The sequence below is a fragment of the Pipistrellus kuhlii genome, unplaced genomic scaffold (assembly GCF_014108245.1).
Source record: "Pipistrellus kuhlii isolate mPipKuh1 unplaced genomic scaffold, mPipKuh1.p scaffold_m20_p_5, whole genome shotgun sequence".
Taxonomy (NCBI): domain Eukaryota; kingdom Metazoa; phylum Chordata; class Mammalia; order Chiroptera; family Vespertilionidae; genus Pipistrellus; species Pipistrellus kuhlii.
Genome location: NW_023425551.1, coordinates 78,710,650 through 78,726,357, shown reverse-complemented (window position 1 = coordinate 78,726,357; position 15,708 = coordinate 78,710,650). Strand labels below are relative to the sequence as shown.

At 47.7% G+C, this 15,708-nt stretch overlaps 2 protein-coding genes across 13 annotated transcripts in view; both read left to right on the top strand.

Annotated features, from left to right (window-relative positions):
* Nucleotides 1–6,067, top strand: part of TBC1D22B (TBC1 domain family member 22B) — a 67,409-nt gene extending 61,342 nt beyond the window's left edge. For 3 of the 6 annotated variants that reach the window (XM_036413577.2, XM_036413578.2, XM_036413576.2), the window contains one exon: nt 1,719–2,719. In XM_036413577.2, the coding sequence (XP_036269470.1) occupies nt 1,719–1,847 (129 nt within the window). In that variant the 3' untranslated portion in view covers nt 1,848–2,719. Of the gene's footprint in view, nt 1–1,718; nt 2,720–5,373 lie in introns of those variants that run through there. The other 3 variants (XR_006739973.1, XM_045572726.1, XR_004983629.2) reach the window with 2 other exon arrangements.
* Nucleotides 6,068–14,571: 8,504 nt separating this feature from the next.
* RNF8 (ring finger protein 8) overlaps nt 14,572–15,708 on the top strand; it is a 38,134-nt gene continuing 36,997 nt past the window's right edge. For 3 of the 7 annotated variants that reach the window (XM_045572679.1, XM_045572678.1, XM_036413573.2), the window contains exon 1: nt 14,572–14,770. In XM_045572679.1, the coding sequence (XP_045428635.1) occupies nt 14,660–14,770 (111 nt within the window). In that variant the 5' untranslated portion in view covers nt 14,572–14,659. The remainder of the gene's footprint in view (nt 14,771–15,708) is intronic. The other 4 variants (XM_036413574.2, XM_045572677.1, XM_036413569.2 and 1 more) reach the window with 2 other exon arrangements.

The window sequence follows — 15,708 nt, the reverse complement described above, 5'->3', positions numbered from 1 at the left end:
TCCCTCAGCCCAACCTGCACCCTCTTCAGTCTGGGACATCCCTCTCACAATCCAGGACTGCTGACCCCCAACTACTTTCCTGCTTGGCTGCCTGATTGACCCTAACCACTTCTGCCTGCCAGCCTGATTGCCCCTAACTTCCCTCCCCTGCCAGCCTGGTCACTCCTAACTATTCTCCCCTGCTGGCCTGGTTTCCCCCAACTGCCCTCCCCTGCAGGCCTGGTACCCCCCATCTGCCCTCCCCTGCCAGCCTGGTCACCCCTAATTGCCCTTCTCGTCAGCTTGGTTACTCCTAACTATTCTCCCCTGCAGGCCTGGAACCCCCCAACTTCCCTCCCCTGAAGGCCTGGTCACCTCCAACCCTCCCTCCCTTGCAGGCCTGGTCCCTCCTAACTGCCCTCCCCTGCTGGCCTGGTCCCTCCTAACTGCCCTCCCCTGCTGGCCTGATCACCCACAACTGCTCTCACTTGCTGGCCATCTTGTGGGGGCCATCTTGTGTGTTGGAGTGATGGTCAATTTGCATATTACTTCTTTATTATATAGGATTTTTGGTGCCTCTTGACACATTAAGGTTTTTATAATTACAATATATGTAATCAAATCTCAGTATGTTTATGGCTCTGGGGTTGTGTCTTGTTATAATTACTTTCATTATCAGAAAAATAACAAAAATATCCAGTTCAGAAAGAGAGACAGAAAGAACTTGAAGCAGCAGCAAGAGCATGGGTAACTACCAAGAGAACCTAAAATCTCACATTCATTTTTATTCCAACTTCTTTAACAGTGGTCTCCCTGAGCTGTTTGAGGAAACTATGCTTTGAAAAATAATAGAGTTTAGCCGAAACCGGTTTGGCTCAGTGGTAGAGCGTCAGTCTGCGGACTGAAAGGTCCCAGGTTTGATTCCGGTCAAGGGCATGTACATTGGTTGTGGGCACATCCCCAATAGGGGGTGTGCAAGAGGCAGCTGGTCGATGTTTCTCTTTCATCGACGTTTCTAGTTCTCTATCTCCCTTCCTCTCTGTAAAAAATTAATAAAATATATATTTTTTAAAAAAAGAAAAATAATAGAGTTTAGATGGGTGGAGTTTTAAAAGAAGATGGGTGGGGATGGTCTTGGAGAACAGGGCGGAGGAATAGGATGATTGCAAGTACCATTGTATTGTGAGAAAAGTGGCCATGCAGAAGGATATGTAGCAGTCGCCTATGCTAGTAAATGCTTTTGTTTTCTTTTAAAGGAAGCAAATTAAGTTCCTAACAAAAGGAAAGTGGTTGAGTAAATTAGTATAGCTACATGACAATACTAATATTGAATATAATCATTTCTGAAGGCTGCATGGAAAAACATGATAATTACAAATAAAATATGTATATATAAAATCCTAGTTATGATTACAACTATTTAAAGAACTATGCATGTGAAAAGACTAATAAGGAATACTTTAAAAATTAGGGAGATGTTTGGGTAATTATTTTTCTTTTTAAAATATCCTTATTTACTATTGTCATTCTCTATTTATAACATCTTTAAAGAGGCAGGTGTTGGTGGATTGGAAAATCAGCAGAGGCTTTTCAATGCCTCCTAGGGCAGGAGGTCCGTGTGCTGCTTGGGAGGAGGGAGGCCCCGCCCGTTAGGATGTGGGACCGAGAAGGAAACCGTCAGGGCCTGCTGGTCCATTGCTCTGGTCCCGGGCTGAGAAAAGTCCTTTCTTGCGTTTCAGGGTCTCCTCATGCTGCTACAAAACCTACCTACGATACACTGGGGCAACGAAGAGATCGGGCTGCTCCTCGCCGAGGCGTACCGGCTCAAGTACATGTTCGCCGACGCCCCCAATCACTACCGCCGATAGGTGCTATCTCCCCGTGGGGACCCAGACTGCCCCCATCTCCGATGGCAATCTGATCCCTGTGGCCACTGTGCGAGCCGTGGAGGACCAGGAACCACTCCTGCTGTAAAAAGCTCTCATCCGCCGCCCAGGTCTTAACTTTCTGGCGTGCCTACCCACCACTCCACGTCTCTGGACGGGTCTCCTGGACCGCTGTCAGTATTCCATGCACGGGCATGGGCCAGCTCTGGGAGAGGACTGGAAAGAGGTACAGGGTTGTCTGCCCCTTTCAAAGAAACTGGAGAAACCAAGGGGAAGGCTCAGGGTCTTAACTCACATTGGACTTGCTGTCTCTTGCCTCCCAGCCCCAACTGATATTGTTGCTTTTTGTGACATCGTTTGATTTGATCACAGGTCAGAAACGCCTTATGTTTTCCAAATACTCCTAGCCCCTCTGCCCTGTCCACAGTTCCTAGCCCTTCGCCTGCTGCCCTGGGCTGAGCCAGTGAGGGGCGGCTTTTTAAGACCATTGTTCCCAGATGGAGGAGACACTGATGCTTATAACTCTGGGCAGAGCCTGTACCCAGGGCTAGGGATTTTATTTTTCCTTTTCTCACTACTACGTGAGCGTCGTTTGTGTTCATGGTGGGTATGCCCACTCGGCATTTCGTTACCTGTCTGCACTTCTTTGTCCAGACTAGCCCATCACGCCGGCTGGGAAAGGCCCAGCGGCCACGTGTACAAGCGTCCCTTGAGAAGGACAGGGCAGGGGAGGAAGAAGGTCTTTTTACCTCTCCAAATCCTTTTCCTTGATGACCCACTCCAAGATATTATGTGTAAATTGTGTTATTATGTATATGGGTAAAGATGTACAAATATATGTCCTCTTTGTAGCAGATATGATTTTATATTTATAATGCGCATCAACTTGTGAAAGCAATCTGGCTCCCTAGCGCAGGTGAGGTTGCCAGCAGGTGGTTTCTGGGTGCCCTCCTGTGCGGGAGGGGCAGTGGGGTCGCTGGGGTGGGCTGTGCCGAGCAGAGGCAGCCATGGTGTTTCAGTTGTTTCTCCTCCCCTCCGCCCCGCCTCCGGGGCCCTGGGGGAGCTTCTGCCTTGGCTCCTTCCTGCCTTCGGTCAGATGCGTCGTTTCCCCCCACCCTCTCACCCTCCCATCCCCCCCATCCCCGCCCCACACCGCGCCCCTAGCCTCCCAGAGAGGACCACAGAGGCAGAAGCCCTTCTGCATGTTTTAGCCCCTGCCTTCCGCCCAGAATGGGGGCGGGCTTTCGTTTTTACATTTGTAAGTCAGCACTGTGTTCAGGACAGAAGCTGTGACTGTCAGTGCCAAGGAAAGGGGTTTCCTGTGTGTCCCTGGGGTTTGGGCTCTTCTCAGAGGCATTTGGTGTCCCCACCATTGCAATCACATCCCACCCAGCTCACGAGATGTGTGACCCCTGTTCCGTGTCTGGTGTTTGGTAGTGGAGAAGAGGGGGTGGTGCACACAGCTGTCATCTTGGGAAGCCAAGCAGCGTCCCAGTGGGTGACACCCGGCATCTGCCAGCAGAGCCACCCACAGGCGTCTTGTTTCTCATCGGGAGCTGATTCTCAGGCATTCTTCCTAACCCTGCGCCCTCCCCGCCTGTGCCTCAGTCTCCTCCGCAGAGCGGGCCCGGGGCCCAGCCTCAGCCGGACTGAAGAAAGACACTCATGTTCCCAAGTGGTGGCTTTATTTTTTTAGTTTTTATGTTTGTATGGGAAATTGTGGGTAAAGAAAGGATTGTAAATAAAGAGTGGATTTCCTCCTCCACTGCTGGTTTTTCTTCCGTGGGTTTGTGTAACCTGGAACTAAGGAGCCCCCTTTTCTAGGTGTTTTCCTGGTGATACCAGTAAGTGTGGGGATGAGCTTCTAGAAGGCAGCGGGGACATCAGCAGGCCCATGCGCCCGCCCCGGGGAAGGACGCTGGAAACAGACTGAGTGGTAACGTGGCTCTTCATGGCTGATGGAGCACCCTGCCTTGTGCCAACCTGAGGACCAGCACTTTACCTGGACTAACTTGCCCATCAAACAGCGTTTTCCCACCAAACCATTCAGAACTTTATAAAACGTGTTCAAAGACTGGCCCTCCGCTGAGGGTCTTCATTAAGGTTTCTTCTCTTTTGGTGGTTGTTGCTTTTTCTCTTAGTAACCTGACTCCAGACAGTCAGCTGACTGCGTCATTACATACAGTATAGATTGGAATGGTTTCTTACCTGGAACTTCTTCCTAAGGCTTATTTGAGAGTGTTTCTTGGTTTCAGTCATCAGGACTAAATTCAGCTATCTGTAACAAAAGCCAAAAACAACTGGTTTAGCCCAGCCAGTGCGAACCAGGAGGTCACGGTTCAATTCCCTGTTGGGGAACATGCTCAGGTTGCAGGCTTGATCCCCAGTAGGTGCTGTGCAGGAAGCAGCCAATCGGTGATTCTCTCTCATCTTTGATGTTTCTATCTCTCCCTCTCCCTTCCTCTCTGAAATTAATAAAAATATATTTAAAAAAATAAATGACTGGCTTGCACAACATGGGAATTCTCTCTCACGTAAAAGTCCAAAAGCAGGCAACCCAGGGTCATGTGATGAATCTGTTTCACAAAGCCTTTAGGACCCTGGGCTTCTCTCGGTCTTCATGGTCAAGATGACAAACTAACACTCTAGCTACTGCATTCACTTTCCAAGAGACAGGATGGATTAAAGAAGGGACAAAGAAAAAAACATAAGAAATGTGCCCGTTGTGTTTTAAGGAAGGTTCTAGAAAGGTACCCCATAATAACACCTCTTAAGACTTACACGTCAAAACTCCATCCCATGATAGGTCACCCCTAGTTGCAAGGGAGATTGGGGGATTAATCAATTCAGGCAGCCATATACCTGCCTCAAAATCAGGATTCTGTTACTATAGAGGAAGGGAAGAGCAGATACCAGGATTCAGGTAGTAATTTACAATAAGAACTTGAGAGCTGAAAATAGAGACCAGACTTTCTCCCATAAGCATATAGAGGGTATCTGACTTTGAAATTCAAGTGACTGTTTACAGTTAACCTTGGAATTTAACCATTATCATAAAGCATGGACAGTATTTCTACTTGATATTATTTGGACTTGGGGCCATAAATGTTTCAGGAAAAAAAAAACATAACTATTCTGAATTAGTCTTCATTCAAAATTCTGATTTTCATTTATGTAGAAAGTTGAGCATTTTTTTGAAATAGGTTTGGTCATGATTAGAAAGTTGATGAAATTTGAAAAGTAACTCTTGCAAACTCTGACCTGCAGTGGACCTAATGCTTCTGTAACCTAAATCTCTACTCAAATAGGCTGCACCCCGGCTTGTGTTCATCTGGGAAGGGATGATGACAGATTGCTCAACTAGTGACTCATTTGCTCTGAGGCAAGAGCCTCTTGCTGACAGCATTCAGTTGGACTTCTCTTGTCCAGCATCTTTGTAAAGCTTTAAGGATTGGAGCCAGAAACTAAGCTAAACCCCAGTAAATGAGCCCTTGATATCTCTTCTTAGGACTTCCAGCACTGAGTTCCCAGCTGGAGACTGTCCGAACGGATGGAGGTACAGTGACCACCAGACCGAGAAGGTATCTTGAGACCAGAAAACGAGGCGAACAAGTCCACTGATTATAACAGGACTTGTAGAGTAAGTTTCAGGAAGAGTGGGTCAGAGTGGAGGGTGCCCACAGCCTGTGCAGATGATCACCGCTGCTAGGCAGTGGTTACAGTAAATGTGTATGGTATAGCCAAACTACTAATGAACCACAAGACAAAGGGAGCATACCTCCTGATGGTCCTACGATGGAAAACGGCTTACAATTGACACCAGCACCTACTTTGATATTTATCTCAGTTGCTCTGCCATTCTGGCCTTTTACTGACAGGAATCTCTATGGTTATAGTGTATAAGCTTATAGGACACAACTAATCATTAACCATAAGGCTTTGGTCCTGGCTGAGACTATCGAGGTCAGGTTCAGAACATGGAAATTCGAAAAAAGGGGGCACACAAAGATGGAGTTACACATACATCTATATAGAGACAGTTTTGGAAGCTGCCATAGGTACCAAATAGAGGCTTTTAGACTTATGATGAGAATGATGAAATTAACACAGAATCAGGAGAGTTTATAGTATATGTGTAGTTAATCATTTTAAAAAAACATATTTTTATTGATTTCAGAGAGGAAGGGAAAGGGGGAGAGAGAGAGAAAAAAATAACTGATGATAATCATTGACTGGCTGCCTCCTGCATACCCCCTACTGGGGACTGAGCATGCAACCCAGGACAGCCTGACCAGGAATTGAATCTCATAGGTCAACATTCAGTCACTGAGCCATACCAACCAGGCTATCCTCCTATATAATAAAGAGGTAATATGCAAATGAATCCTCATGTCCTCACAAGATGGCTGCCTATGACCAGGCCAGCAGGGGGGTTAGTGAGGGATGACCAAACAACTGAACAGCAGGCTTCATGGGGCAACCAGGCCAGCAGGGGAGCCATTAGGGATGCCCAGGCTGGCAGAGAGCAGCAGTTGGGGGCAACCAGGCCAGTAGAGGGGGCAGTTGGGTGTGACCAGGTCAGCAGAGGGGGGGAGGGCAGTTGGGAATGACCAGGCCAATGGGGGATTGGGGGTGCAGTTAGGGGCAGCCAGGCTGGGGGTAGAAGGGTGCAGTTGGGGGCAATTAGGCTGGCAAAGGGGGCAGTGAGGAGTGACTAGGCCAACAAGAGGGGGCAGTTAGGGGTGACCAGGCTGGCAAGGGGACAGTTGGGGGCAACCTGGCCAGCAGCAGGGTCAGCTAGGAGCAACTAGGCCGGCAGGGATGATCAGGCCGGCACGCAGAGGATCGGGCTTAAACCAGCAGTTAAACATCCTTCGAGGGGTCCCAGATTGGAGAGGGTGCAGGCTCAGCTGAGGGAAGCCCCTGTGCACGAATTTCATGCACCAGGCCTCTAATCCTATATAATAAAAACCTAATATGCAAATGGACCAAACAGCAGAATGACTGCTCGCTATGATGCACACTGACCACCAGGGGACAGATGCTCAATACAGGAGCTGCCCTCAGGCCCCAGGCCAGACAAGGTGGGTGCCAACAGGAGCCCTCCCGACTACCCCGCCAGTTGCCCTGCAGAGGGAGGCGACCAGCAGGAGGAAGAGGGGGGCAGGGCTGGCCAGTGAGCAGACAGCACCTGGCCGGCCAAGGTGGGTGCCAGCGGGGTCCACCAATCACCCAAAAATCGGCCCTGATTGCTGGCCAGGCCTAGGGACCCCTACCCATGCATGAATTTCATGTCCCGTGCCTCTAGTAGTTAATATTTTATCAGTTCAAGTAAAATATAGAAGACTTAAAACCACATAGATCCTTTTACTGTCCCCTTTTATATTATAGTTACCTGACCAGATACCGTTATCATTTTTGCTCTCAATTGTTGCGTATTTAAAAGAACTAAGAGAATACAGTTACTATTTGTGTTTTTCTTTTATTCCTTAAGTTTCCCTTCAACCTAAAAAGCTTTCTTGAGCATTTCTCATAAAGCAGGTGTGCTAACAATTCTCCTCATTTTCCGTCATCTGAGAATTACCTTTACTTTGCCTTCACCCCTGTATATATTTCTCTGGGTGTAGTTATTCTCTTTTGGCACTTTAAAGATGGCCCACTGTCTTCTTCCTGATGAGAATTGTAGGACAGTTGGTGCTTGGAGAGTTAGAGAATTGGTTAGTGTGGACGCATACACACACACACACACACACTGTGTCAAAAGTGTGAACAGAAAAAACAAGAGTTGTTTTTCTTTCAGGTTTTTCTCTGAGTTTTGCTGCTTCTGCTACTGGGAAGCTCTCCAACTGGGGCCTCCTCTCAGCTCAAAGCTGTGAGAGAGAAAAAGAGGAATTTGAGAAATTCAGCCATACAGATAGCTTCTTCAAGTTGTAACTTCCCTGTCACCTTTGCCTGCTTGTTCACTTTTCAGAGTTCTCAGCTATTGATAGTTATATTGTGACCTGACTTGCCCGTTGTGTTGAGTGGCAGAGAGAGGCTGCAGGGAGCCGGCTCCATCCTGCCCAGCACCAGAAATCCTGCAAACGCTGTGGCTTCAACCTACAGCAGGAAAGACATTTTACACCGAGCCCGGTACAGACACAACGTGAGCAACATTTCACAATGCTTCCTTCACTGTGTGCGGTGGCCTCTGACTGTCCTGTTGTATTCCTTGTTTCAAAAATGCTGTGTGTTAACCTGAGCTTGAAAAACGCGGCTATAAACATTATTTTGAAATGGGAGAGAGAAGCCTGCTACCAGTGGAAATGAACTTAAGCACATTTCAACAAGTGCTGAATCGCAAATATAGAGCGGATAGTGCAGTGAATTTCTGAGTCTAAAAAGTGACGAGAATTACATTATAACCTTAGATTATGGAACTCAGGTTCTCCATGTAAGAAACACTCCTACCCACCTTCCCACGCCCCACCTCCACTCCTTCCCCAGTTCTGGGCTAAGGGAACGGAGTGAGGGACCTTTGTGATCTTTATACTCCAAAAATAGCCGACTCAGAGTGGTGTGGCTCAATTGTAAGTCACCCCAGGCCTAATTTTATATTAGGGACTGATACCTGTATTGCAAAAATAAACAGCCTGGGCCAATTCTGCAGTGAGAGGAAAACACTGATACCTAATTCCCGCTTCCTTCTTCCTCTCCCTCTTGCCTTCCTCCTTCCCACCTTCTTCCTCCTCCTCCTCCATAAAATCAGATGGGTAGCCCAGCAGAGGTAGCTCCATGGTTGAGTGTCAACCCTGTGAACCAAGAGATCATGGTTCAGTTCCCGGTCAGGGCACATGTTCGGGTTGTAGGCTTGATCCTCAGTGTGGGGTGTGCAGGAGGCAGCCAATTAATGATTCTCTCTAATCATTGATGTTTCTATCTCTCCCTCCCTCCCCTTTCCTCTGAAATTATATATATATATATATATATATATATATATATATATATATATGTGTGTGTGTGTGTGTGTGTGTGTCCAGTTTATTTATATATATATATATATATATATATATATATATATATATATATATATATATATATATCAGTGTCCAGTTTATATATATATATATAAACTGGACACTGATATTTAGCAAGTTAAAGGATATGAGTGCTTAAAGAAACAGGGCCCTGATCTCAAAGAAACGAGCTAGTTTTCTACAGGACTGATTTCAAGGACCTCTAAAATGTTCACCTAATTACTGATTACAGATATCTCCAGAATATAATAAACTTGATGACTCATTATAAGTACTTCCAAAATATCATAAACTTGATTAAAGGTGCCAGAAATATCTTCTGACTTTATACTTGAAATCCTATGTTTACATAAAATATCACTCAGCATGCAATCTGTCCAAAGCAGACGGTGCCTGTTCCCCTCCTCACCTGCTTCTGTTTTTCTAAAATATTTCCCGTTAAATAAAAGACATCTTTTCCTGATCCTTCAGCAGAAGTCTTATATTTGGGGGAGGGTGGAGAAGAGATGGTGGTGGAATAAATGAGTAAGAGGAAAGGTAGAGTGAATGAGACTGTGGAGCCATCAGCATCACCTTCACCCCACCACACACATAGATACACACACACAGAGTAAGGCTGGGTCACCCCATCTGGGGGTCTTACCTCCTCCCCACAATCACTCTGAGTCTAGGGAATCCACCTTGCTCTCACTGCCTACCCTACCCCCAAGATGAGACTAAGTGCAGTGATATATTGAAACTTAGCCTGTGATCTCAAGAGAGTCCTTAAGGAGAAGCAACAGGGGCTTTGCTTGAGGTGCCACATTAAGACCCCTTTCTTCTCTGCTCAATCTTTGGAAAGATAATGAAAAAGTTCCTGAATTTGAAAAACAGCTCATCTTTATTGAACATCACGTAGGAAATCACACTTCAAATCAGTTGGCAGAGTGGTGCCCCAAAGTGGATTCATCCTTGTTCACCAAATGTGTTTGGTTTACACATTTTGAAAAACTCATCTTGCTTGGAGATAGGTGATACAAGAATTTAAAGTTTATTGAAGATATTTCTACTTTATAACTTCACCAATTTAAAGGGGAAAGACATCCTGTGTTCATGTCTCGTAGAGAAGAAAACATAGAAGAGCGTAGGAAGCTAGAGCTTGTACCCCCAGGAGGAGGCTTCTGCAGAAGAGGGCACTCCATTCGTCAGCAGTAGCTAACAATAATTACTGGGTACTTACCATTACCTCTCATAACTATCTTACAGGAATTAACCAAATGAATCCTCAAAACAATCCTATAAGGTAAGTGCTATCCTTATCACCTTCATCTTATAAGTGGGGAAACTGAGGCTTGGAGAGGTCAAGTAGCTGGCTCAAGGTTTCATATCTAGTAAGTAGCAGAGCTAGGACTTGAGCCCAGGCTCCAGACTCCATGCATCTCACTACCACGCTCCAGTGGCCTCCGGTTTACTGCTGAGTTGGGTAAGGGCTGGCCTCATACAGAACAGAACCACACAGTGAGCAAAATGTGACATTTGTACTCCATCTTTTTCCAAGGAGGTAAAAAGAAAGGAAATGGGACAGAGGAAGAAAGGGAACGCTTTGTTATGATCATCATTTTAATTCTTTTTTTTTAAATATATATTTTATTGATTTTTTACAGAGAAGAAGGGAGAGAGATAGAGAGCTAGAAACGTCGATGAGAGAGAAACATCGGCCAGCTGCCTCCTGCACACCCCCTACCGGGGATGTGCCCGCAACCAATGTATATGCCCTTGACTGGAATCGAACCCGGGATCCTTCAGTCTGCAGACCGAAGCTCTACCACTGAGCCAAAGTGGTTTTGGTATCATTTTCATTCTTTAACTCAACTTCTACAGTCTTCCAGAGACAGCTAACCCATCACCAAAGTCCATGTGTCCTTTTCCATGGTATAGAGCTGTTTCTGGAAACTGGCTGAGCAGCCAGGGACCACATTTCCTGACCTTCCTTGGATCGAAGTGGGGTTGTGTGACCAGGTCTCTCCAATAAAATGTAAGCAGCAGGAATGTATGCCACTTCTGGGCCATGACAGTTAAAAAGTAGGTGTGCCTTTTCCCGGTTTTGCTTTCTGGATGCAAAGGACTCTGAGCCCTGGACAACAGAGAAGCCACAGGATGACAGTAGTTGAGTTCCTGAATGACTTAATGGGAGGCTGTCCACCAGCCAGGAACACTGCTCTGAATAACTGCATGAGTGAAAAATAAACTCCTATTGTGTTAAGGCACTGAAATGTGGGGTTTGTATTTTGCAGCAGCTAGTATTACCATAACAGTAAGGCAGACAACCAGCGACTGTTCAAAAGCCCCCACCCCACTTTTCCTGTTCCAGATCTTTTTTGCTACATAAACTGTCCCCAGACAATGGCTGAACACAGCTCTGAGGGTCAGGAACTCAGGGCACCAGAGGGATAATTGGATCTACTCTATAATGCCTGGGGCCTCAGCTGGAAAGATTCAAAGGCTGGGGTGATTTGTGATCAGGTTGTCATCCAGGGGCCCCTTCATACTTCATGGAGTACTGGTAGTTGGTGCTGGATGAAGTTGGGACCTCAGTTGGAGCTGTTGGCCAGAACATCTACATGTGGCCTCTTCCATGTGGTTCCTTCTGCTTCCTCATGGTGACTGGGTTCCAAGAGCATCCCCCAAAGGCCCAGTGGAAACTATCACCTTTGATGGCGTAGCATCCCTTCTCCTGAGTCACATACTCACTTAGATTCTTGCAACTTGAGGAGTGTCAAGTCACATTGTAAGAGCACTGGGATGGGTGATATTCCTGTAATCATCTTGGAAATTAATCTGCCACATTTTCTTTCCATATTTCTCTCCCGCTTTCCTTTTCTTCTTGCCCTGTGCTTCCTCCTCTTCTTGTCATTTTCCTTCCCCATTCCTTAGTTCTGTTCTGTTAACATTGATTAAGTATAATATGTGCAATGAGACATGTCAGATCCACAGGTACAGGTAACACCTACTTCCTTTTCTGCTTCCTGCTCTCTTTCCCAGGTATGGCCATCCCAGCTTAGAGACTGCTGCTAGATTGTAATGAGTGCTGCCTCTGGGGCTAGATAGATCCAGGCTCACAGCCCTGGCTTGAGTCTCCTGTACTGCCATTTACTAGTTGAGTTGCATTCATTCATTCATTCATTCATTCAATAAAAATGTCAAGAATACAACAGAAAACAAGACATAACCTTACTGCGCTCATGGTAAGGATATCGTAGGCAACCAAGAAGTCTCAGGTTCCTCCTAGGTAAATGGGGATATCTTGCAGAATGGTAGTGAGGATTAAAGTAAAATCCTCTCTAAACACCTAATAATCTAGCCACTCAGTGTATGTCCTATATAATAAAAAGCTAATATGCAAATTGTCCCCTCGACCAGGAGTTTGACCAGCAGGCAGGCTGGCCAGCCACCCATGGCCCCTCCCCCTGGCCAGGCTGGCCACACCCTACCCATGCACCAACTCATGCACCGGGCATTCAGAGAGCATAATAATCTGGCCACTTAATGTATAAAAAGCATGTAATAGGTACTCAAAATGGTACCTACTAATTCATTGTAGAACTCTTTGCCATAGCAAAAGCCTGGAAAGAACCAAACTGTTTATCAATAAGGGACTGGTTGAAGAAACAATGGTACATCCGCACCATTGAGTAACGTACAACTGTAAAGAGGAAGCAGGAATATATGTATACAGTGCTATGGAGTGCTCCAAGATACGTTGTTAAATAAAACAAGCAAGATGTGGGAGTGGGGTGGGAGTGGGTTGAATAATGAAGCACAGGGATTTTTGTAGGGTTTAGAAATTATGCATTTTGCCAAAACTTATAGAACTTTACATTAGAAGTTTAATAGTACTTAAATTTTTAAAAATCATTTATGAAGTCAAGGGATCCCAGATAGAATGCAGACTTTGACAAAAGAATCTAACCATATGAAATAATCTATCTGAAAGGGGTGGGGAAAAGGTGCCAATCCTATTTAAGTAACTGGAATTGAGTGAACTCTGTAAGACTGAAGTCAAAAGTGTAGACTCTAGTGTAGACAAAAGTGTAGACACTGTAGAGCACATGTGTCAAACACAAGGCCCGCGGGCCAAATCCGTCCCGCCAGGCCTTGCAATGTGGCCCGCACCGCGCTGTCATCACTGCACTCCGCTGCGTTTCCATCACAATGACAGTTTATGACTATTCAGTAAACCATTCGGCCCGCGATTTAGGCTGGATTTTAGATTTTGGCCCCTTCTCTGATTGAGTTTGACACCCCTACTGTAGAGGGCCGCCTGGGAAGGCACATGGGCAATTTTCCTTAATTATCGTCAGCTGAGCTCAAGGCGTAGGCAGAGCCACACCTTGGAAACGTGTTTCCCCAAGATGGCAGACATGTTGTCAGCCTGGACTTCATATTAGCCCTGGTGTCGGCAGGGGAGGGACCAGATATGTAAATCCAGGCATGGGGCCTACTTAACATGCAAATAAGTTGGTGTTACTTCCTGGTATTGGGGTATAAAATAAATGCCCTGGGAGGGGTTGTCATTGTCGTTGTCTTCTTCCTGCCTCTCCAGCAGACAGGATGGCGGCCCACCCAGCTCCCAGCTTAAAATCTATCTCTGTGTCTTCTCTCTTTATTTCTAATATTTCTCAATCCCTGTCTGCCTCCACTTAGAATTGGTTCGTTCATCTCTTTCCGTGCGGGAATCGGAAAAGGGAGATCCCTGCCATGTCTGGCCCCCACCTCATCAGGCCTCCACACAAAAGCAGTCTACATCAGGCCTCCGCCATAAGTGGTCTATTCAGTTGTTAAAGATGTTTTCTGCAGGTGTATGCGGTAAATTATGAAGCCACTATACATATATACTGGAAATGATAGTTAAGTAAATTAATGGCTGATAATGAGAGCCAGGTTTCTCACTCTTGGAGTGCAAGGTTACAGATAAGCAGTGGGATGACTGGAATGATCCAAGTGGCAGCTGGCATTGCATTAGAGTTGTAATACATCAGTATGCATATTTAGCTTACACATTGAAATAGATGTATACAGTATATATGCATGTACTAGTATGTACTTATATGTATGCTATTACATACATATAAATACATACATAAATATTGATAGGTATGTGGATGTAGAGGGGTTACTATTCATTGACACATGCTTTCCTTGCACTGTCAGCTGAGAGAGCCTATATACAACAACGTTCCATTGCCAGCAAGTATACCTAGTGCCCAGATCTTGGTTTCTAATACCATCTATATAATAAAAGCCTAAGCGACAGTTTGGTGGAATGACCAGAATGACCAGTTGCTATGATGTGCACTGACCACCAGTGCACTCTCATGGTTGATGTTTCTCTCTCCCGCCCTCTCTGAAATCATATATATATGTTTTGTTTTATTTTTTATTTTTTCTTAAGATTAAGGAAAGGTGAGAAGAGGTTCCAATTCAGTGCGGCTAGAACGGGGGTGGGGTGGGAGGTGGGGGAGTTCTAGGAAGGGCGAGGAGGGTGCGCCTCCAGAGTTATAATAGATGACCCAGCTTCCCCGCTGCACTCCGGGCACACCGGCGGGAGCCGCCTTCCCCGCGCGCAGGCGCAGTGGCTCCGCCGGCGGCGGCGGGGCGGGCCTGGCGGGAGCTCGCGCCCATCGCGAGCGCAGAGCGATTGCTTCTGCCTGCGGGGCGGCCGTGTTGACAGAGGAGCGGCGCGGCGGCCGGAACCCGCCGGGGCTGGCGGCGTGCGGACGGCGGGCTGGGCCGAGGGCCATGGGCGACCCCGGCTCCCGGGCTCGGCGGGAGCGCCCCGGGGGCCGCAGCTGGTGCCTGCGGCGCGTGGGCATGGACGCCGAGTGGCTGCTGCTGGAGGACGGCAGCGAGGTGCGCGGGCCGCGGGAGGCGCCGGGGCGGCGGGAGGGCGCAGGCTGAGGGGAGGCGGGCGCGGTGCGTGCTGCGGAGGGAAGGTGCGGACATGAGGGGGGAAGGGGCCTGAGGCGAGCCGGGAGCCCGGGCGGAGGAGCCGCGAGGAGCCGGGAGCCCGGAGCCCGGGCGGAGGAGCCGGGAGGCGGGTGCAGAGGACGGGAGGACCCGCTGGGTCTGGGGGAAGGAGCGGACTTAGGGGGGACCGGCTGCCCCATTTGGGTCGCGCGGAGCCCTGCGCGGGCGACGGGACCATGAGCCCAAGTTGGCGGAGGGCGTGAACTTTCTCTAGTTTGTTTTGAAAACAGCCTCGAGTTTTGAGTCAAATTGCTCAAACTTGAAGGTAGAAAAGCCTTTTCTACCTCCTGAGGGGGAGGGGCGCGCTTTTAACTCCTGAGGAGACGGGAAGGGCCTCGCTTCCCGCGTGAGACTCGGTGCCGCGGAGCGGGACCCCTAGCGGGACCCCGGGCTGGGCAGTGACGGGGATCGGGAGACGGCAGAAGCTGCCGGTGCCTTTCCCCAGGGCGGCCACAAATGCAAACTAAAACCCCGGGGAGGGGAGGCAGTTTCTCCCGGAGGCCGTTTGGAATGTGGGGTTCTAAGGAGGAAGAGGGAGGAGGGAGGAGGGAGCCGGGGCCGGGACTGGAACCTTTGGGTCTTGGAAGTGATTAGTATGAGAGACAAAGAAGTCTTTCGTCATTCCGTTTGCATGTTGAATTAGATGTTCCTATCCACTGTGTAGTCCCAGTTCAGCCTCCCAGGTACTCACTGAGAACTTGCATTGCTTAGTGTGTTATCAGAGCCAGATAACGAGGACCCCTGCTCTCAGGGAGTCTGGCCGAATGCGGACCGAGGGTTTTACACGCAGTGAAGCCGGCTGGGACACCGAGGCAGGCATG